The 23,452-nt window shown below is 45.9% G+C and overlaps 1 protein-coding gene; it reads right to left on the minus strand.

The window, feature by feature from the left end:
- Positions 1-20,468: 20,468 nt before the first annotated feature.
- GSTUM_00007046001 (uncharacterized protein) lies at positions 20,469-23,037 on the minus strand. XM_002839127.2 has 5 exons: positions 22,410-23,037; positions 22,147-22,356; positions 21,624-22,096; positions 21,282-21,569; positions 20,469-21,222 (listed from the first exon to the last, which is right to left on the minus strand). The coding sequence occupies exons 1-5, from the start codon at positions 22,698-22,700 to the stop codon at positions 20,667-20,669; spliced, it is 1,818 nt and encodes a 605-aa protein (XP_002839173.1). The 5' UTR covers positions 22,701-23,037; the 3' UTR covers positions 20,469-20,666.
- Between the last annotated feature and the right edge of the window lie 415 nt (positions 23,038-23,452).

Here is a 23,452-nt window from a genome sequence, read left to right on the forward strand (position 1 = left end):
TGTAGAAAAACAAGAACCGTTCTGTTCCAAAGTGGATCTTGGCAACCAGGTTTGCAACAGTAGCTGGTCCCCCACTTAGGCTAGTTTTGTATTAAAAAAATTTTGTAATGTATAAAGACATCTTAATTAAAAATAATAACCAGATTATTCCCTATACATCATATTTTCCACTGGCACCTCCGAAAACAACTCATACACCTCCAAGATGGCATCTCACCCCAATATGAGCACAATTCATACAGCCATAATTCAAAGACGGATTCATATTGCAATTACCTCTGCTCTCTATTCTCATCTATTCCTCTCTAAAGAACCTGTTCATACATCTATTCGAACTGGAATGATTTATACTGCTGAAATCCTGCAAGCACATCCTCGTCGTGCTCTAGAGGTTATTTGTATGCCAATTACAACATTGTTAGACCTTCGAGACTGGGTAATTGAGAGGGGATTACTGGTGTCTACATGTCAAGTAGCTGTGGAAGAACAACTTGTATTGTTTTTATGGATTATTGGACATGGAGCTACAAATAGGGAAGCTCAGGAACACTTTCAGCATAGTGGAGAAACAATTTCACAGTTAGTATTAATTGCACTATAATATTTATATATGAAATGTTTATTATTCTAATTATTTTACAGCTATTTTCATCAAGTTCTAAAGGCTCTCCTGCCTCTGTATGAAGTATTTGTACATCTTCCACCAAACAATATTCCTGCAAAAATACGGAAAAATTGGGGAAAGATGTCCAATTTTAAGGATGTTCGTGGAGCAATCGATGAGATACACATTTTGGCCCATGTCCCACGAAACCAGCAGGGTCCCTATAGTAACTGGAAAGGTACCCTCTCGCAAAATGTTCTTGCTGGATGCAGCTTGGATATGTACTTTTTCTATGTATGTTCTGGCTGGGAGGGTTCAGCCAATGATGCTCGAGTATTAGAAAATGCTGTGATTCATGGATTTCCAAGACATGAAAATACAGTTTATCTTGCAGATGCAGGATATGGTCTTCGTCCTCGGTTTTTAACACTATACCGCACCATACGATATCATCTGCGGGAGCAAGCACAAGCTCATTTACGTCCACGAACTAAGGAAGAGCTTTTCAACCTACGTCATGCTCAGTTACGAAATGTTATTGAACGTATCTTTGGAGTTTTACGGAAGAGGTTTCAAATTCTCAATACAGCTCCAGAGTTTGACCTTACCACACAAGCTCAACTTATATTGGTAGTTTGTGCATTATATAACTTTATTCGACACCGGGCAAATGGAGAGGAGGATCAATTTTACCAGGATGCTGATTCATCCTTGGAAAACATCAATCACTCTGAGGAATCAAATCCAAGTTATGAGGAGGAGGATGAAGGAAATGTTAGAGATGCACAAGATATGGGAGAGATGAAACAAGATTGAGACAAACGTGCAACACAAATGTGGCTTGATTATGTACAATACCAAAACCAGTCACAGTAGACTAACTGCTATAGAATTCCTAGGCCTTGTAACGTACTATTTGACCTCTTAACCAAAGCTCCTGATCTTCACCTTCCTCTAATGCTAAAAACACTTCTGCCTTAACTGGGTTCTCAAAAAGCTCATATCCAGTAACAATATCTTGTGTTGACCACCCTAGTCTTCCTTTATACTTTTATTGAAGCTTTGATACAGCTTGCTGAACAACTGATTGGGATGCTGCAATAGTAATTGGTGTAGTGGCCATCCCTTCAACAGCAGTGATCAGCCGTTCAGAAACACTCCTTGGAGGTTGTCAAATATGTCCCAGTGGTGCTAGCCTTCTCCCCTTATGTTGATGAGGACTTGTATCGGGGCTGGTCTGCTCTGGATCAGCCTGAGTTGCTAGATCTGACCTAAGGGTCGAAGGAATCGTGATTTGTTGTAATTTTGTATGGCCAGGATAGATTGCATGACCACCTGTTGCTTGAACTCCCTCCATGATTTCCGCCAACTCAATTGCATTTGCAAGTGGTTTGTCACGAAACTCTCGTATTCCAGGCTGTTTTTTTATTTCTTCCTCCCATACTTCATCTGGTGCAGTAACCGCACCAGTCTTAAGATCAACCCCAAAACCACTCAAATCTTTCAACCTGGTCCACATCTTCCATTTTTTCTTCCAGGTCTCCAATTTGCCTTGACATCTCTCACCTGTTACAGGAGCCCCAGGTCCAGCAATCAGAAGAACTGTCTCAGCAATCTCATCCCAAACTTCCATCTTTAGCCCATTATCAGATCAATTTCCAGTCCTAATAGCTTGAACTAGTTCTCGCAACAACACAGATGTCATTTCAGGAGACCATTCAACTGGACGCCGGCGAGGCTTGCGGGTTTTCTGCTTGCTTCCCGTAAAGGAGAAAGGTACTTCACAGGGGTCTAGAACACGAATTTCGGATAAATTTTCTGAAAAAAATGTTAGAACTTATCATAGTAACTATAGTGATATTTAACTTACCTTCAATCTCGCAGGAGTGGTTAGAACACTCAGGTTGATGCCCACTTGGTAGTATACATGCAGTATTTTGACTTGCAGTAGTATCCGAGTCTAACTGTATTGATTGAGTCTTATCGCTCAAGGTTTGTGTATTTAAAGGTGAACTACTATTTTAAATTAGTAAACAATTATGATAAGTATGGTGAAAGTGGTAACACACTGGTATTGAGGAGAATGCTCGTCCATCTTGGTATCTGTGAATAAGTTGAAACCTCTTTAGAGAAGGGAGAAGTTTTCACGAATGTTAAGAGAGATAGTTTTTTTTGTACAGGAGACTGAGAGATTTGCACATAATATAGAATTTATTTCATTAGTTTACAAGAAAAAGAAAAAAGCAGATTTATTAGGGTATGGTATTCAAAATTACTCTGCCCTATAGAGTGTTGCCAGGGGTTAAAAAAAATTCTCAATTGAAGGTAAGAGAAACCGTTTCGAAACAGAAGTGCTCCATTTCACCTGTTGCAACCATTTTGAAATGGACCGTTCCCGCCAAACAGAGCCTTAGCGATCTGTAGATAACATTATCCCCACCTACGTGTACTAGTACTCGTACTACTAGTATGATCTCCCACCGAATCCCAAATCACCCGTCGCCACCGGCCACCATCGTTGGCTACCACGAGGAGCACGTGAGCGTTATTGGATCGTCGTATGGCGAGTAGGATGGGACACCATTTAGTTTTCTAGTACTCGTACAAGTAGCTAACCAACCAGCCCCCCACCCGAAATCCACTCTCTCCGCTAGCCCTATAATCTCCGGGTTTAGGGACAAAGGCTCCCAAGAGGGATTAGCATTTTCCTGGCACAACAGGATCAGCCTACTACACGTGTTGGGTCTCGTCAACTGGTGTTCGCACTTCTGTTAAGCTGTCCAAATAGACGATCGGTGGTGGATACCCTGGTACGGGTAGTGGATCTCAAGAGTTTCTACGGCGGGTCCTTTCTTTTTTTTTTTTTTCCAACTTAGATTCACGATGAGAGGTTTAATTTGTTTTTCCCTTACCCGCCCCTTCCTGGCCGATACCGTACTATAGTTTTCTGTCAAAAAGTTATTCTGGGATGGGGTGTGACGGGGGGGGGGATAGGGCGAATTGGGGTGGCTGGGCTTGATTACCGGTCAGCGGTTGGATGTTGAATAGATCGCCGAACGAGGGTTTTCAGCTCCCCCTTGGAGATTGAAGTTATGGCGCTTGTGTGTTGGGGGGTGGCGGTCTGTTTTGGCTTCGGGAGATTGTCGAATTGCGGGTGTGGCGGTTGTTACATACCGGTACTGTTGGGCCCAAGTATTTATGCTACTGGGCTCGGCCTTTTACAAAGTATTAGGACACCTTGGCATTATTAGCAGTTGTGATGGTGACGAGTGTCCGAATACTTTATAAATGGCCATGTGAGCACGGCTCGGATATAAAAGCTGGCTTGTCCGCTGGGGATCGGTTAGGAAACGGGAAATCATCCCTATTCAGCTGCGATATAAACTTAAATTGATTGCAATACCGCCAAGTAATCTCTGTTATGCCAGGGGATAAGGAAGAAGGTCGTGGGCCAAAGTAGAGCTAAAATAGAAACAAGGAGATCCGAACCTGGTATAAAAGCGTTTCACCAATATGGTTCTGGTTGTCTATACACAACTCCTTGGTGGGGATGCCTTGGCATAAAATTCAGCGTTAAAGGGCTACAACAGAGTTCAATTCCAATCTGTCACTTTTTTCTTTTAATTATTATTATAAACGGAGAACATTGCATAGTTTCCTTTACTCGCCTTTTCATTTAATTAAGCCTTTCCTCTCGTATAGCTTCTAAGCTTAACAGAATAAAAATAACAATAAAAATATAACTCCACCGTAATCCTGACTTGAATATAGGCCTGGTTTTTGGACAGGGCTTTTTGTGCCAGGGCGTCCTCCGTTGCATCCACCGAGATGTTGTATATAGACGGCGGGAACCGTACTACTAACGATATCGGGCCTGACGTTGGGGTGTCCAAGCAACTTCGGAACAATGCTCCTAATGCCCCTCCCGAAAAAACCACCCAGGATAGCAGCGTGGCCCTGAAGGTGTTCGGGAGATTGGCATCGATCGGTAGGTCTGCCGGGAGGAGCTGAGCGGTGGGCAGATGGGCTTCGTCCGAAAGCAACGGCGCCTTGCCTCCATGTCATTGAGGTTGACACTCAGGTCCCACGTTGGGGACCTTACTATTTCTAAATTCTCGCTTGCAACCGCTTTATCTAACGGGGTGGCCTCGCCGCGGTCCTGGAAATCGACATCAACCCTTGGGTCGTTGACCGGTATGCGTGTCGTCTGCTTCCCCATCACCCCCTATACGCCGCCCACGGAGTGGGGTATCATACCGGCGCGAGGGGTAGGAATGTTAACGTTGGTTCTGGGATTCGCTAGTAGAGCCCGCAGAGTCGAGGAGGGTCCGAACGAGGCACGAAAAGAGTGCCGGATCCCGTTAGTTAAGAAAGCTGATGTCGACATCTTCTTGTGCTAACAGCACTCCCCCGGTTTCTAGGCGTAACTCTCTGGTAGCCACGTAGAAAGAACTCTCTGCCTTGCTAGCATAGGGCTCAATTGGGGTGCGCGGACTGACGCCGTTGGATAGAAGTGTCTGGATAGCCTCCTTGCTTTGCCTGCGGATTCATTGTTGAGTATTTCTGGGGATGGCACGAACTCAACGATGTCTTTGGGGATGGGTAACCTGACAGCTGAAGAGTTTTCACGGACTGTTGTGGCATATATGAGGCTTAATGGATATTTTTCTGACCGAGTACTTTGTTGATGAGTGAATAGATTAGCAGATTTGTTGCTTGATGGCCTGTTCTTAGGTGGGAGTTCTGGTTTATTGAAATCTAGCTGCTTAGGTATGAGGAGGATGATCTCACTGGGTAGTCCAATAAAGCCTTTTTGTTTTGAAAGTTGGCGTTTTGGTATGGAAATTCTTTCGAGGAGTAGAACGAGTTGCATGATAGCTTTCAGGTTACACTGGAAGGTTGGAAAACGAGGCGGCTCGGAAGCAGATACCAATCCTGCCCCTGCATTACAAGGGTCGGCAATCAAAAGTGGTAGGAGCAGGGATGTTGATGTCAATTTTCGTCAAACGCAGTGGTACTGTACAAATAGCACAACCGGGAGAACACAATTGATCAAGCAAAACCTACCTCCGGAAATGCGAACCTTCCATTACTCAACCAGGGCCCGGAAAGTATTCTTTCAATAGATGGATTGAATTAGAGTTTTTATACATCATCCACTAATTCCATTTCTCCGAATCTGACTAAGGCAAGAGGAAAAAGGGATCCTCCTAGGATCTGTTTCTTGGGTGCACCACTTCTACTGAAATTTTAGTTGTGCACCCTACCACTTTTTATTGCCTCAACCCTACACCTCAAGACATACAGATACTTTCGGGATTGGCTACCAGATCCTTGTCTCCTAGCGGAAACCGGAGCCACCAGCTATCACTCGCCTGCAAGTAATCGTGGTCAAAAAATGTGGTTAATATTTTGTGCCGTCGTGGTACTGGTGGCAGTCGTAGTGTGACAATGAGCAACTCTCTGCAGGGAGGCTTCGATTACGGACGATGCGGACTGGTTCCTCGATAGGGTGTGGCTTTTTTCTTCCTATTAGGTCCTTCAATTATTTTGGGGTGCAACTATTGTACGGGACCGCTAGGCCACGACACAGGAATCTGAGCAAGGTAAAGTGTGATTTTGCTTCTGGGATGCGGAATGTGAGATAAGATATCCGTTCAAATTACTAAAGTTGCTGATGGCGATCTTCAATCAACATCGATTTGAATAAGCTCACTAGACCAAAAAAAAAAAGACATCAATGTAACCGCTTCCCTACACCCCTGGCACCCAAACTGCTGGACTGGATTGTGTTTTTGTCATCCTTCATGACACCGCGACTTGAGTACTGTTGTCAGCAAAGTTCTCCAGGGCAGAGGGTGTTGTTGCAGGACTAAAGTGCCTCCGCCATACCACCCCACTCCGATTCACCTCAAAAGCACTATGGGTTGGCGCGGGCTGTCTAAGGTTCTGTTTGGATACAACCCTTCCGTTCCGTTGCACTATACAAGGTGACCGTTTCCTTCCATTAGGTGGTCATTTTACAGCAGAAACGGTCGCAAAACGGAACGGAACGGTTGTATCCAAACAGATGCAAGGTGGTTGGTACTGTACCAAATTCACTGGAGGCAAGTGGTCAGGCCGGATAGGGGCCCTATCAAATGGTTGAATCCACTTGTTTGTTTTTTTGTGTGTGCCCTGTTAATACACATGGCTGGCGAGGGCCTCCGGAACCTGATACTGCAGCTGCTGCTATCGACAAGGCCCCCATACAAAATGGCTGCATCTTACGGAGTATTTTTACAGACAGGGCTGTATGGAACACTTGGCCGTTGGGCCTGGGCCCGATCTGAGTGAATACTCTCCTGCCTTCAATGATATCACAATTGAAACTCTTGTGTGGGGGTGCGAATTAATTTCGGCTATCCAGAATGCATTTTTAAAGAACCCATCGTGAACCGATCTACTCCAGGACGAAACAAAAATAAAAACTTCCACGGACATCCCCCCAGCCCATAGTTGCTGTAGCTGATTGTTATCATATTCCCTGGTTGTGCGAGTATTCACCTGCCCGCCGGGAGGCCGCGCTCCGACGGTTAGAAAAATAAATAAAAATAGTAATAATAATAATGAAAACAAATACACCTCCAAAGCCACTGGGACTCCATCTCCATAATTCGCCAACATCTCTACATTTACCTAGAGCTTAGGTCCCTCGACGACCTTGGGGATATTTATCAAGAGCCCCCAACTCTTCACCTCAAAGTGAAATCATATGCACCGGCTCTGTCTTCCCACATGGCACATGGGCCGTATGCTTTCTAATGGGCGCCGAAGTGGGGTACGAACGCGCCACTCTTCACTTTTCGCCTTAGGCCGTAAGTGGGTAGTGGGAAGTTGCGTTTGAGGAAAAAATCTTTGCGAAACTCCAGCACTCACGGGCCTTTCGAAATCGGAAATGGTGCTCCCTCTGGGTCTTAGTGGAAGTGTAACTAGTAGTGGGTATGAGCTCTCTATTTTGTTCCTTGAAGTGGGGCGATCTTTCTGCCATCATACCTAGTTATTCCTGACCCCTCCACTGTACTGTACCGGATGAAATTTCTCATATTTGGCCAAGGTACCTGGGCGCTCCAGTGTGACAAAATATTTGGTCGGATTTTCCATTTGATTCAAAGAAAGGCTGCGACTCTACTTAGCACTCGGTAGACCGATCGGGTAGGATTTTTTGTGTATGGATTCCCTGGACCAGAATCCGATGTTGTAGTGAATTTAGCATAGCGGTTGATAGCCTAGCAAGGAAACCCAATACTAAATTGACAATTCGGATTAGAGCAAATCATTCCCGAGATCACTCCGACCAACTGGATTGTCAGACAAAGGAAGGAAAAGGAGAAAGATCAGTTTTGAGCTACAGAATCCGTGGGCTCCTGACTGCTAGGTTGGTGTACAATACTGTGCAGTGCTGTTCTTGAATATGATTCTAACGGGCTCTAAAAGGAAAAGTCGACATTACGTCGTACTATTCCAGCGCCTAACCTAGGACTCTATGTGTGATAACGCTCTGTTCTGGGGATCATTAAAGTGAGGGGAACAGTAGCAGATATGGTATTCCATTCACCAGCGCACTTGGGCATTAAACTCAAGACAGAAAGCACCCTATTTTAATCGCGCCTCCTGTCCGCCCATACTACAGCAAATCGATAACATTGCTCTTCCATCAGGATAAGTTAATGGTGGGCGACTGGCGGGACGTGGAGAGAGTCATTAGCCATCACTCGAATACCCTTTATCTTTAATATTTTCGAGGCCGAGAAAAGTCTCCATTATCAGTTGAGAACCTGTCGATTCCACTAGCAGTGCCTAGTATTTTCATCCAGTCTATCTGTGGTAGATTTTTCTCAGTTCTTACCGGTGTTTTCACTTATATGATCTTCTGTTGAAGGGCTCCCTTCCCCTTCACTGTTTGCCTTTGGGTCCCTACAAATATCTAATAATATTATAATAAATAGAGGGGCGGGCACCATCCTCGAAAGCATGAGCGCTATTACTTTTTGCTTCGTCTCATATCAGTTTCTGCAAGAAGTTCTGCTATTTTCAGCTGAAACTCTCAGGTTTTAAGCTCCTAGCTCTACAGAAGAGGGTTATCATCTTATGGACGGTACTGTACAGGTATCATACAAAGATCAACTTTGCGATGGGTACTTGTCCCAGGCCGGAGGTATGCGGAAACGGGGGTTTATGCTTTGTATTTGCGCTCAGATACGTACGGATTTTACCACCGTTCTTTGTCCCCGTTTTGGGGGACTAATGACCTGGGACAAGTATCAGTGGTATCCAGGGTTTGATGTTATCATCGGCACTGCGATTGACCTACAATCAGGGTTTCTCTAAACCATGGAGAATCTAGACCAAATTGCCTCGATCTGGTATTTATTCTAGTCCTCCAAAAGAGTATATACTATTGCACAATTCTTTGAATTTAGGAATGGGCCTAGCGAATGGAGTTCACTAGACTTTTATCTCCCCGCCAACCAAGAATCCATCATACTTTCCTCCACACTCCTAGTTCGTATACTCTTCTCTAAAACAAAAAAACAAAAAGCGCTAACCTTTAAGTTGACGATGGGAGGCCTCCTGTAAGCGCAATTTTCCAATTTTTCCAAACCTCAGTGATTAGTACCAGCAAACTTGATAACCTTTCCCAAGGTTTTTGAATGTTACTCATGATTTTTGTAAGGCATTCTTTTAGTTTAGAGATGTGACCGGCCGGGATCTAACCTCTTCTAGATGTCTCCGGGAATCTCTTGGACAACTTCCAGTAGGACTTGAGAACCGTTTAGAAGGCTTTTTCCAAGCAATTTTCTCCGACTTTGTATAGTACCACAAGTTAACATCGCGCCGAAGGTAGAAACGAGAAATATACCAAAAGTCTGGTGGCAGTAGTGCAGTTCCTATCAAATACCGGTATACTAGGGAACCCCCCCCTGCATATATCTTAGCCTTTGAACGGTGTTGTGACCACTGCCTCTGGTATTTTTCTATCTCGAAAGTTGTTTTTGCACTGTTGGCCACTTGGGCTCCCGTGTCGGTGTTCAAGAGCCAACTATCATATACCCCGATAATAGATAATATAAAGTGGCCCCTGAGTGTCCACCTGTCGGCATCCAGAGCAATTTTTCCAGATCTTTTGACTAGGCACTATACCTCTTTAGTATGGTACTATAGTCAAAATTTGCTTAGAAATTAATGCTACGGAAAGGGTATCAATAAAATTAATACGAATGAAAATGTCGCACTCGCGGCGTTATTGATTACTGGGATTTGGAGATTTAGAGATTTAGGGGCCTGTTTGAATACAACTGTTCCATTCCCTTGCCCCATTCAAAGTGTCCGTTTAGAAACCGAATAACGAGCGTTTTTATATGGGAAATGGATACAAAACGGAACTGTCGCAGCGTTGCCGAACACGCACGCTTTTAAAGCCTATGGGAAGCCACCCATTAGGTTATTTGCATAAGTAGTTATTGGTTTCAAACGCATTTTAAACAACCGTACCCGCAAAATCTATGGGTAAATATCAAGTCACCGAGCACAATCAAGGACCCGGCAATCGAAAAGCCACTTCTCCAGAAAGCATCATTATTTTAAAACTTAGAAATTGTGCCAAAATATAACCCCGAAAGTGGAAGTGATTTAGTCAATAGCTAAGACAACCTTTACGGTTCTTGCACTATAAAGTAAGTAGTATAAATGTTGGACGGAAATGTTTCTTGGCTACTCACCGCATATTTCCCTTATGGCAACGACTTCACAACCCTAACCCTCTCTTGACCTATCAACTACTCCTCCACCTCTATGCTTGACTACGATACCGGTTAGTCCTACACATCAAACAACACCTGGAACAACACCTGCGACGACTCCATGTGAAGGCCTTACCCCTATCATACGGAAATACCGAATGTCCTCGGTCATACTCCGAACCTTATCCTCGGTCAGAACATACCCTCGGTCGAATCGTCTTATCCTCGGCTGAAGCAGAACAATGGGCGTTAGTAAAATTGAACGTGACGGAGAACACGGCATACGCTGGAAGTATGTGGAAGTGGATCGGCATGATCCAGAGAAGGATAAAAGGCAGCTTGTTTTTCCTTTGTTAGTTGTTTTCGTTCATCATCCAATCTGTCTCTCTTTCCTCCGTTACCTGTAGTTGGGTCATATCAGTCTTTCCATTTTTATTCCCTATTATCTTCGTGAGAATATTTCTCCGGTTAGGATATTCAAATTCGATCTTTACATCTTTGCCCAGCCATTCAAGTTGAGTCAATAGTGTCCAAATCGCTGCCGTAAACCTTGTTGTTGAAAGATAAGTACACACCTCTTATTTTGGCTAGATTTGCGATCCCGGGGGGGGGGGGTAGAAATGGAGACAATCGAGAGATCTTATCAGCTGCTCCCCTAAGTTCGCAATCTACAAGTATCACCATACATATCTTACCAGCCGGGGATTACATAAGTACCAAGGAGAAGCCCAGGCTCCATTCCCCAGTATAATATATCTGGATATCCAAACTGACCCAAGACAGTAAACCACAAGCCCGGCACGCCACTCCTCAATTCACATACAGTGGGGTGGCTACGGGATGTCTTCTGGGAAGCACACTAAGTAATCACATTTTATCACTCGAATAGATAGTCTTACTTGATGATGGAGTGCCTTTCCATATCTAGTCTCGCTAACCTCCTGTGTCGGCTCCTATGCCAGCTCTTGCGTATGCCCTTGCATCAGGTCTTGTGTCAGATTATAAGGTAGCTGGCTCTTCAGTGTATAAATAGTCGGCCGCCCCCCTAGAGTTTTCTTTTCAATTAAACAAGCAGCTGCAACACTTCACCCTAGGGTATTAAAATTACATCATGACCCGGCTGCGGCGATTAGGTTGTAGCTGTCGCCATTATATTTTGGGAAAGCGCAAAGAGACAAGCTATAAGCTAGATTCATCATTCTTTCTGGAAAAAAAGGTTAAGGTGTGAAGTTAAAGAGAGGGGGGGGGAGTAAATCGTCATAGGAAGGAAACATTTCTCCAGCGAAGTTATTTACAATTCTGAGGGCAAAAAAACAGGAAAAGAGATCTAAGCTAACGATTGCACAACCCAATATTCTAACTAATGCAAAGCCGATAAAATCCCCTGCCCCCCATCCCCGCTGGAAAGCATCTCAGTCCAAATTCTAGCTCGGGCTCGCCGGTTGTTTTGATCACAGAATTGCTCATAGCGGTATAGTCTGCTAGGCTTACTGCGGGGCTCGAGAATTACTGCCTGATCCCCATACACCGGGTTTGGGCATGGCAGGGTGGTGGATATGAAGGTTATCATACTACGGCAGCACGCTGGTAATGTATAACCAGGCACTGCATCCCTAGAAAAACCAGCCCAGTACCACTTGAGTGGGAAGAAAGTGGACAAATATTCCATTCACCAATGCACTCGGATATCCGGTACAGTAATACCATAGAATCTCAAACGATTGAGTGGTATGCTATGTCGTTCTAGTTGCCTCCCCCGGTGCGATCTACCCTTTTTTTTCTTGCCGAACAGCTCACCGCTCGCTGCGTTTTTCGCCCCCTCTCCAGAGGAGAAAACCTTGAACTACCGGTACAGACTCCCAGTACGCGATTCAATGGTTCGCGGTTCGCAGCCGTGCGGACCCGATGTCATACCGCGGTCGGTGTTGTGCGAAACAGCCGATTCGTGATATGGTCTCAAGAGGTGAGATGCAAGGGTACGATACTTTTGTACATGTATCAAACTCTCGATGAGGAGGGCAGAGGCAACAAAAGAAATACTCTCGTTACTAGCGATAAAACTATCGCGCAAGTTTCGCTGATAAACATCCAAAACACCTAGTCAATGTCTATTTATCTGCAAACCTTCCAGCTACAGTCCCCCGGTATGGGGATGTGACTTCCGCAGTCGAAGTCTAGGGAACTCATACTAAGTATATACCATATGTCATGCAATTCCAACCAACGTTCCAGGATCTCTCGATCGAGTGAATTCCTTTTGACTTTATAAGTCCCAATTTGGCATTGTAGATATAGTTCTAGGGAAGAGGTCGTCGTTGGTAGGCGCAAGTATGATACCGGCCAAAACAAACAAACCAAAAAATTGCTTGAATCCGCGATCACGGAAATCGCGATTTGCACTGCCACCTCTTGATCAATTAAAACGAAAAATATATCAATAGATGGCTGAAGACCAAGTGGTTATGAAATTCATATTTCTATAACAAATTTGTTTGTTTTGTGGGCATATCTTGTCGATTGGCGGAAGTGATTACAAAGCTGGAATTAAGCACCGAGAACTTGTATGGACACTCATACAAAAAGATTCCTCTTTTGAGAATCGCCAATCCCATATCGCCAAAGTTCGGGCAGTATTGCGTTATATTCTTTGAAATTAAAATCTCAGTCTTAGAGTACCCAAAATCACTATTTTATGAAGAATTGACTTACTTCCGCTCTAGGTAGTTGAGTTCTGATGCGAAAAACTGCATTTTTGGTGTGGGGGTGGCCGTCAACGATGGCTTTCGTCCCCCCCACCTTTACAGGTTGATGAGCAATGTGATGGAGGTAGCACGATTGCCTTGTTCCGTGGAGGTGTGATCTTTTAGATGAGGATGTAGATCTATATTGTTTTTCTATCTAGAAGGTAACCAGCTACTGCCTCTATATATAGGAGAATACTCCTCCCACCACTACTGTGGGTTCCCAAAGAGGAAATACTTTGGGTTCTGCCCTTGTGCTCATCTCTGCACAGTCCGACTTCTGCCACTACCACATCAGTAGGGCTATTAGCCTCAACGCCCTACTACTGGGATTCTCATGTGTACCATCACAATGGGGTTGCGATTGATCTTTCTGAACCTAGCCCAAAATTTCCCCCCGCTTCATGATTCAGTTACTCCAGATGTGTGATATATTTCTCCGGTTTCCTACACACCCCTCCACTTCCGTAGCTGGTATTGTTCTCTTGGCCTGATATGGGCTCAGCTATGATACCAGCAGACTTGAGTTTAGTCCGAGGTAGGGTTCAGCCCGAGGTTTTGATTTCCTCCGGCGTTAGGGTTTAAATCCAACATTGGGGTTCTGGCAAGGATAGAGCCAGTGGTATCATAGGATTCTTTCCTGCATTAGACGTGGAATTCGGCCAGACTTCGTCCTCTGAAGTTTCCGAATCGTCTAACCTGAACCTACTCTTCCGGATAGGGTAAGTTCGCCGGTGTGCAATTCTCGTAGGTACATCGGGAGCGGAGACGGGAGAGTAATTAACTGGGGTGCGTTCCACCGGTTGATTTGTACCCGGGGTCAATTGAGACCCATTTCCACGGTGTTGGGGGATCAGCTGTGGGAAGTCTAAGGTTCAACAGCCAGCTCTCATTAGCAACACATTTTAAACGTAGGTTGAATGTGGAATTCGGGTGCTGCTTTCGGGGACATGTTTGTGGGGTTTCTTTCACCCCTTACCTCCGGTCCGTCGGGAATAGTCAGTTTGTTTCAGCTCCACCTGCCCTAGGTGCTCCCGTGCCGAGGTTGTCCAGTTTTACCTTAGCCGTCTCCGCTACCCTCACCATAGACAGCGTGAGCCCTCAGCAAGGCGGCGCCCTCAGTGTGACGCAGTCGAACTTGGCGTCCCAGAATATCTAGTATCATAAAATGGGCTTGTTATTGGATCTCAAGCAAAACCAACCATTCAATTTATTTTATATTGAGCACCTCAACTATGCCTTTGAAAGACCACACAATAACAGCATGAGTACGAGAACAAATGGCTATCGAGGTGGTAGCTACTAGAACAACACCGAGTCTTAAAATCACTGTAGCAATGGTAGGAGCAGTCCCAAGTACAGTAGTTATACATCGCTAGAAAAAATCACGAAAAGGTAGATCAACGAAGACAAAAGCTTAACCCTAAAGAGTAGATGATAGTTATAAAAGTAGATCAAATCTCTAGAGATTGTGTTGTGGATTGTTTGATATTGCTAGAAAAAAACAATAATTTTGCGTTGGGTTGGGTGAAAGGTATAATAGTGTGACGCTTTGTCGGTGGCAGGACATGCCAATTTTTGCCACGGCTCGCTGAGGACTCACATAGTATACTCAAGGCCCACCAACCGCTCATGGTCCAGCGCACCGGCCGCGGTAGGGCGTTCCTCGGGTTGAATTGCAAGCATGGACTTTAGTAATGAAATTCCGAAATCGTTTGTTGGGGTCGATAACCCTTTTAATTTGTCCTCGGGAAAGAGCAATTTCCCGAAGAAGTAACGGGCTACATCACCTCCTCCTGAGAATAACTTCGTCCCTACAAGTAACTCATATATAACACATCCGAGCGACCAAATGTCAACAGAATTCGTATAGGCCGAGGTTTCTCTATCGGAGTCCAACCCCATAACCTCGGGAGCGCTATAAGCTTGAGTAAATACCTGGGTGTGAGGTTCCGTGGAAGCTCCCTGGATCCGTTTTGATACTGCGAAACCCCCCAGTTTGACCCAGACGGGAGACATGGAAACTACATAAATGGTCTATGTATTCGTCAGTACTTTGCGATGCGGTATGGTGTTAAGGGTCATACTGCAGGCTTTAGATTCCGATGAGCTATCCCCTGCTGATGCATTACTTCGAGGCCCTCGAGTAGCTGCTTTGAAATATTTCGAACGGTGTCTTGCGGTAGTGGCATACCGATATGCTTGGTGAGATCACCTTCCTCAAGATATTCCATTGCAATGTGCAGATTCGTTGGTTCCTCGAACCATCCCAGGAACTTCACAAACAATGTCGGACACTAAAACAGCTGACTGTTAGACCACAAGAGATCCCGGGGCAAGGTCGCTCTGGAACGAGAACACGAACCTTTGACAATATGGCCATCACAAGGAGCTCCCTAGAGTAATCGAGATCGGGAGGCAGCCTCGATTTATCAATCGTCTTTACCGCGCGGTAGTGGCCCGTAGTCCTCTGGATCTGCTTACGAACGACACCGAACCCCCCCCTGCCGATTTCCTCACAATCTCGCCAAACTTCCTTTACTTTCTCATCCCGAAATCTCGCTTTCTCTACAATTCTTGTGTGCCTAACATGATCCTGAAAGAGCTCCGTTTCGATTCTATACCACTCAACCAAATCGGATTGGTTTGTCTCCAGTGATGTTATTAGGAGCCCCTTTCCCATCTCAGTACCTCCCTCGCTCTCATCAGCTGGAATTTGTGCAACCTCGCCGTTGTCCCCCCCACTGGTCCCGCTTCTAAGGTCTGTTATCCATGCATGGCCCAAGGCTTCTATAGCACCCGGGCGACCCTCCGGTTGTAATGAGACCATGGATTTAATTAGAGAGATTACTACATCGTCTATTGGAGGTGACAAGTTTTTGAGTCTATTTTCGGGGAAGGACCACCGCCCATAGAAGTATGAGTATACCTGGCCCTCCGGATCAAACAACTTTGCTCCCGCAAGTAGTTCATATATCACACACCCTAGCGACCAAATATCGACGGCTTTTGTGTATACAGAGGTCTCGCTATTGGTGTCCACTCCTAGGACCTCTGGGGCTGTGTAGAATCGACTAAACAACCGAGTACGGTAGGTCGTAAGGTCTTGGGCCCGGATTCATTTTGATACGCCGAAATCTCCCAGCTTGACTTGGACAGGCGACATGGAAACAACAAAGATATTCTGTGCTTTTCTGTCAGCTTGACCACTCCGACAGGGCTTACTTCGGGCGGGTGTTGAGAGAATGGAGATTCTACCTCCGGCTTAACATCCCTATGAGCGATCCCTTTTTCATGCATTACCTTCAGACCCTCGAGTAGTTGATTTGCAATTTGCTGAACAGTCTTTTGCGGTAGCGGTTTGCCAATGTGGGTCCTGAGGTCACCCAGTTCAATATACTCCATTGCGATACACAGAGTATCGCTTCCTTCGAACCACCCAAGGAACTGTATGAACAATGATGCATGCTAAAAGCAAAAGGAGGTTAGAATCCGAAATGCCGACAAAAAGATAGTTCAGGTCGGAGACTCTAGGGGCCAAGGATACGAACCTTCGCTAAATCAGCCATTACCATAAGTTCCCCGGAATAATCGAGCCCAGATGGAAGCCTCCTCTTATCTATTGTTTTGACCGCCCGATAGCGGCCTGTATTGATTTCACGTTGTTTGAAAACAAAGCTGAAATATCCGTGCCCAAGCTCCTCAAGATTTTCCCAATCCTCCACCTTCTCCCTCACACCCTCATGGTTGTCCGAATGAATTGTGTGGCGGACACAATTTTTGAGGAACTGTGTCTTGAGTCTATATGGCTCAACTTGGTCTAATTGCTCCGTAGTCATTGTTCACCACCAGAAATATTTGTAGGAGTAGTAAGTTTGATGTCAGGGCTCCGACGGAGGAATAAAAGGATTTAGGAAATCGTAGCCCTGCACCCCTAGAGGTTTGACCCTTTGACGGAATTCCTTCCACGACCATACCCCAGCTTGCGCTTTATTGATGATATAGTACTTGTATTGCATGTGCAGCAAGATTGGCTAATAGATGCTGATAGTTACGGATAACGATAGGAATTCCCATGCCACCCCGGATCTTACCAGTCTAATTAACAGTTTCCATAACATTTTATCATATCACACTGTTGTGGTCCAATGTGATCCAAGCACGTGTAGAACTATAAGATTGGTTTAACGTGTTCACTCGCCTAGCAACCAGTAGCCATCATATGCTGCACAGGGTAAGTTTATAGGGTGAAGCGTAACGATTCAAAAGTGTGTATCCGAAGCATGAAGAAAAGGGACGATCTGTGATTCCACGGGCGCGGGGGTGCTTAGAACAGAATTCATCGGATTTAGGAGTGAGTCGGGCGAATGTGGCTCACCAGACCCTTATTATCCCGTTGCCAAGAATCCGCCATACTTTCCTCTACAAGTAGGCTCCTAGTTCATATACCCGAGTACTCTCTTTTCCAAAATAAAAACAAAAACATTAACCTTCAAGTTGACGATGGCGGCCTCCAATAAGTGCAATTGTCCAAATTTCCAAACCTCAATGATTAGTACGGTACCAGCGAACCTGGTAAGCTTTCCCAACGCTTCTAAATGCGGCTTATGATTTTTCTAAGGTGTGCCGTCTTCTAAAGCGGAGACATGACAGACCGGGATCTAAAAATGTCGTTCTAGATGTCTCTGGGAATTCTTGAGCAACTTCCTTTAGGACTTGAGAGTCATTTAGAAGGCTTTTTTCAAGCAATTTTTCCCAACCTTTTACAGTACCACAGGTTAACCCTGCATTGAGGGGAGGTGGAAACGGGAAATATACCACAATCCCGGCGGAAGTAGTGTAGTTCCTATTAAATATACTAGGGAAAACTTTCCCCTGAATAACTCTTAGCTTTTGGATGGCGCTATGGCCACTGCCCAGGAATTTTTCTACTGTCACTAATGTCATTTTTGCATTGTCGGCCGCTTGTGGTCCCTCGTTGGGTGCTCAAGAGCCAAATAGCCGATACCCTCGATAATAGATAATAATATTATTATAAGGTGGCTTCCGGATTTTAACTTAGTACTATATTTCTTCGCTAAAATACCACAGTTTAAATCTTCTCAGAAATCAAAGCTACCGAAAAGCTATCAAGAAAACCTAATACGGGTGAAAATATCGTGCTCACAGAGTTATTGATTACTAGGATTTAGAAATTTGGAGATTTAGGCCTATGGGAAGCCACTCGCTGGGCTATCATACTCGCTCACATTAGTTATAGTTTCCACATATTTTGAACAAAAAGGAAAAAGGAAAAACAGGAGACAGATCTCCTTTATTAATTTCCTTACCGGGAAAACCACCTAGGCCGTTCTCGCAAAATCTACAAGTAAATCCCAAGTCACCCAGCACAATTAAGGCCCCACAACAGAAAGGTCACTCCTCCAAAATGCATCATCAATTCAATGACCGGAGAGCCGTGCTAAAATATAACCCCGAATTTAGCCCCTCGAGATGAAGTGATTTAGTTAATAGCTGATACCTACAACCATCACAGTGAGTGTATACCGATGAAGTAGTATACATATCCCCCATTCTGGTCAGATCTATGACCGGGGGGAAGTATATATGGAGAATCGACATGTTATCAGCTACTCCCCGAAGCGCGCAATATATCACCATACGTGCTAGCCAAGGACTACATAGGTACGAAGGTGGGGCAGATGTTACCTTCCCCAGTATCATATATCCGGACATTCAACCCGATCCAATAACTATGAACTACAAGTCCGACACGCCGCTCTTTAATTCACATACAGCAAGGTAACCAGTATGAGCTACGAGATATCCTCTGGAAAGCACGCTAAGCAATCACATGTTATCACTCGAATAACTAGTCTTTCTCTTCCACCACTAGGACATTAAACTTGAGTGATTTCCCATTCCGATTAGCAAATCAACAGTAAAACGGTCAATGATTGCACAACCGGATATTCTAGCTGATGCAAAGTCGATAAAAATACCCTCCTCTGCCTTCTCCCGGGAGAGCACTCAATTCAAATTCTAGCTCGAACTCGCCGGTTTGTTTTGATCACCGGATTGAACATAGCGGCATAGTGTGCTAGTCCACTCTATTAGGCTCGAGAGTTAATTACTACCCGATCCCCATACGCTTAAGTTTGGGCATAACAGGACGGTGGATATGGAGATTGTCATACTACGGCAGCACACTCGTAATGCATAATCAGGTACGGCATCTAGCACAGCCAGCCGAGGACTAGAAGAGCGGGAAGAGGGCGGACAAATATTCCATTTACCAATGCACTTGAGCACCTGGCACGGTAGTACCATAGAATCTCAAATGATTGGGTGTGATTGGTAGTATGCTACCGCATAGACTAGTGAAAACCGGCTGCCGCTAGTACTTGTACTAGTACGCTCAAACGAGATTTTTATCCTAGGCTTGTCTCGAAATCGGAATAAAACGCCGTAAGCTAACTCTTTATAGCCAGTATCATACTTTCAGAAGGTCCGCTGTTGACGCAATTGTAAGAGTCACCTCAGCAAATTCTTATCTCAACGTGAAAGTGTCTGCCGGTCTTCACCAGTCTGTGGTATGTCGTCCGAGCTGCCTCCTCCGGGGCGACCTACTAGGGGCTCTCACACCGGTGGTTCGGTTCCGGGGTGCGTAATTTACTGCTGTTCTAGCAGGCTGAGCGCAGTATGGTGTGGGACCTCCCAATACATACCAAATCTTTACCACCCATTTTGCATATTCGTTTTGTGCAGAGCCCCTTCCTACGCCGACAAAGTCCCCATCACCAGTGGCCCGCGACCACCCCCTCTTTTGCTCAAGTCAACAGTGTACATTACCACTGCCCTCAGAACCGCCGAAACATCCTGAGTATGATACCACCTCCAAAGCCGGCACTAGTGCTGCAGCTCATTTCTCGAGTTCGCGGTTCATGAGCTGCAAACCGCCTCTTTGAACTGTGGTGAACTGGTGGTGAGGACCCTTACTGTTTCACTGTTCGCAGCCGTACATACCCCGATACCACGGCAGGCGCTGCGCGAAACAACCCATTCGTGATAAGGTCTCGAGAAGGTGAGACACAGGAGCACGATACTTTCGCATCAACCTTTTGACCAAGAGGCCGGAGACAGACAAAAAACACCCTCTTTACTGGCGATAAAGACATCGTACAGATTTCGCTGATCAACATTTAATACATCTAGCCAATGCCTATTTATCCGCAAATTTTCCAGCACAGAAATGACTTCGACATGAGTCTAGAGAACTCCTTCTAAGCATTATACCATAAGTCACGCAATCACAACCAACGTTCCAGAATCTCTCGATCGAGCGAATTCCCTTCGATTTCGTAAGTTCAAACTTGACATTGTAAATACAGGTAGATAGCAATAAAAATTACGATTGATCTTTCTGAACCTAGCCAAAAATTTCATTCCACTTCATGATTCAGTCACCCCTGATGTGTGATGTATTTCCCCGGTTTCCTACACCCCCTCCACTTCTGTCGCTGGTATGATATTGTTCTCTCAGCCTGACCTAGGCTCGGCTACCAGCAGGCTTGGGTTCAGCACGAGATGGGGGTTCAGTCCGAGGTTTCCTCCGGCATTGGGGCTCCACCCAATACCAGAGTTCCCTCCAGTGCCCAATTCTCGCCTAGGGGTCCGATCTCCATCGGAGTTAGAGTTTAATCCAACATTGGGACCCTGACTAGGATCCGAGTCAGCGGCAGGATTCTGTCCGTCATTAGGGTTCTGTCCTGCATTAGGGCTTTGCCCAATGTTAGGAATGTTCAGTGGATTGATGTCTGTGTCGCCCCGGCCCCCGCCACCCTCCCCATTGAGGGCATTAGGCGTAGAATTCGGCGAGCCTTCGTCCTCTGAAGTTTCCGAATCATCTGACCTGAACCTGCTCTTCCGGGTAGGGTAGGTTCGTCGGTGCGCAATTCTCGTTGTAGGTACATCTAGAGCGGAGGCGGGGGCGTTGTGATTTGGGGCGGGTTCCACCGGTCCATTTGTCACCGGGGTCAATTGAGGTCCATCTCCATTGTGAGGGTCGGGCGTCGGAGGATCACCTGTGGGAGATCTAAGGTTCGTTAGCAACACGTTTTAAAGGCAGGTTGGGGTTGGTATTCGGGGTGTTACCCTGGAGACACGTTTGCGGGATATTGCGGATCCATTTCTTCCTTTGCGCCTTCGGGCTCTTGGGATGGGTCGCTTGGTGATTGTGGGGCGTCTGCTGTCGGTCCCGGTTTCGGGGACCCCTCCCGCGCCGATGGGCCCTCGACGGGGGCCGTATTCGGTGGTGTCAATATAGCAGTGCTAATCGGGGTGGTAGGATAATTTCCCGGACCCGGCCCTGAAGCTACGCTTCCCAGGGTGTACTCTGTGTTGTTCCGGGAGGTCCGGATCCCCCTGATCCTTTCTTTTGGTCTGTCACGAGTGGTCAGTTTGTTTCAGCCACTTCTGCTCCGGGTGCTCCCATACCGACGCTGTGCCGTTTCACCTTGGGCATCTCCGCTACCCTCACCATCCTCAAGTTCCGCCAACCACACATGATCCAGCGCACCAGCCGCGGTGGGGCGTCCCTCGGGTTGAATTGCAAGCATGGACTTTAATAATAAAATTCCGACATCGTCTGTTGGGGGCGATAACCCTTTTAATTTGTCCTCGGGAAAGAGCAATTTCCCGAAGAAGTAACGGGCTACATCACCTTCTCCTGGGAATAGCATCGTCCCTACAAGTAACTCATATATAACACATCCGAGCGACCAAATGTCAACAGAATTCGTATAGGCAGAGGTTTCGCTATTGGAGTCCAACCCCTGAACCTCGGGAGCGCTGTAGGCTTGAGTAAATGCCTGGGTGCGAAATTCCGTGGAAGCTTCCTGGATCCGTTTTGATATTCCGAAATCCCCCAGTTTGACCCAGACGGGAGACATGGAAACTACAAAAATATTCTATGCATTCGTCAGTACATTGCGATACGACATGGTGTTAAGGATCATACCGCAGGCTTTAGATCCCGATGAGCTATCCCCTGCTGATGCATTACTTCGAGGCCCTCGAGTATCTGAATTGAAATATTTCGAACGGTGTCTTGCGGTAATGGTTTACCGATATGCTTGGTGAGATCACCTTCCTCAAGATATTCCATTGCAATGTACAGATTCGCGGGTTGCTCGAACCATCCCAGAAACTCCACAAACAATGACGGACGCTAAAACAGCCGACGGTTAGACCGGCAAGGTTGCTCGGGATGAGAACACAAACCTTTGCCAATATGGCCATCACAAGAAGCTCCCTAGAGTAATCGAGATCGGGAGGCAGCCTCGATTTATCAATCGTCTTTACCGCGCGGTAGTGGCCAGTAGCCCTCTGAATCTGCTTATGGACGACACCGAACCCCCCCCTGCCGAGTTCCTCACAATCTCGCCAAACTTCCTTCACTTTCTCATTCCTACATCTCGCTTTCTCCACATATATTGTGTGTGTGACATGATCCTGACGGAACTCTGTTTCGATTTTATACCACACAACCAAATCGGATTGAGCCTTGTCCATGACTCCCGAGGCTCTTTGAGTCCCGAACACACTCTGAAGTAGTTGAAAAAGCGGAATGCAAAGTCAGGATGGCCGTGGCTAGAGAATATGGAGGTGAGGATTCGTGAATCAAGCGAAGAGTGTGATGGCAAAAGCGACAGGGGAAAGTCAGTAAACCCTCCCGCCGCAGAGTCCCAACCTCAAAAATATTCGCCAAAATCAAAAGTCTGTCTCCGAGGTATAGCCACGAGCGGCAACACGACAATTACTCTCCTCTAGCAGCCTTGACTATAGGAGAATTATGTTGATAGCTATCGCTCATAAATCAAATACCCATGGGAACCAGTGTCTAGTAGTGTTGAGAGGTTATGAGAAGTAGGTGCAATGCTTACAAGCAAGGTGGAGATGGGCGATTGTTGGTGCATAGATAAACTACTCCACCTTAACGCCAAGGCCCACCGAAGCCCCAATCCTTGGCGCCGGGGTGTCCAGGAGCTGATAAATTTCAAGATGTAGCTGGCGCACCTCAACCAATCGAAAAAATCGGAATAGGGAGCTTAGACACTTCCTCTCCACTCAAGGAAGCCCTGTACTGTACCCGTTACGGGCTGACGCTCGTGAACACGACGGCTCGCGCACATTACACCCAGAACTAGGCAAAAAGAGCTGAAATTCGGGGGTGTGCAATACTGGTAGCGATCGTGCTCACAAATGTAGCCCCATTACGAGTGGCCATATGCTGTGTTAATATTCCACATAGTCTATCATGGTGC

The sequence above is a fragment of the Tuber melanosporum genome (genome assembly GCF_000151645.1).
Source record: "Tuber melanosporum whole genome shotgun sequence assembly, scaffold_31, strain Mel28".
NCBI lineage: Eukaryota > Fungi > Ascomycota > Pezizomycetes > Pezizales > Tuberaceae > Tuber > Tuber melanosporum.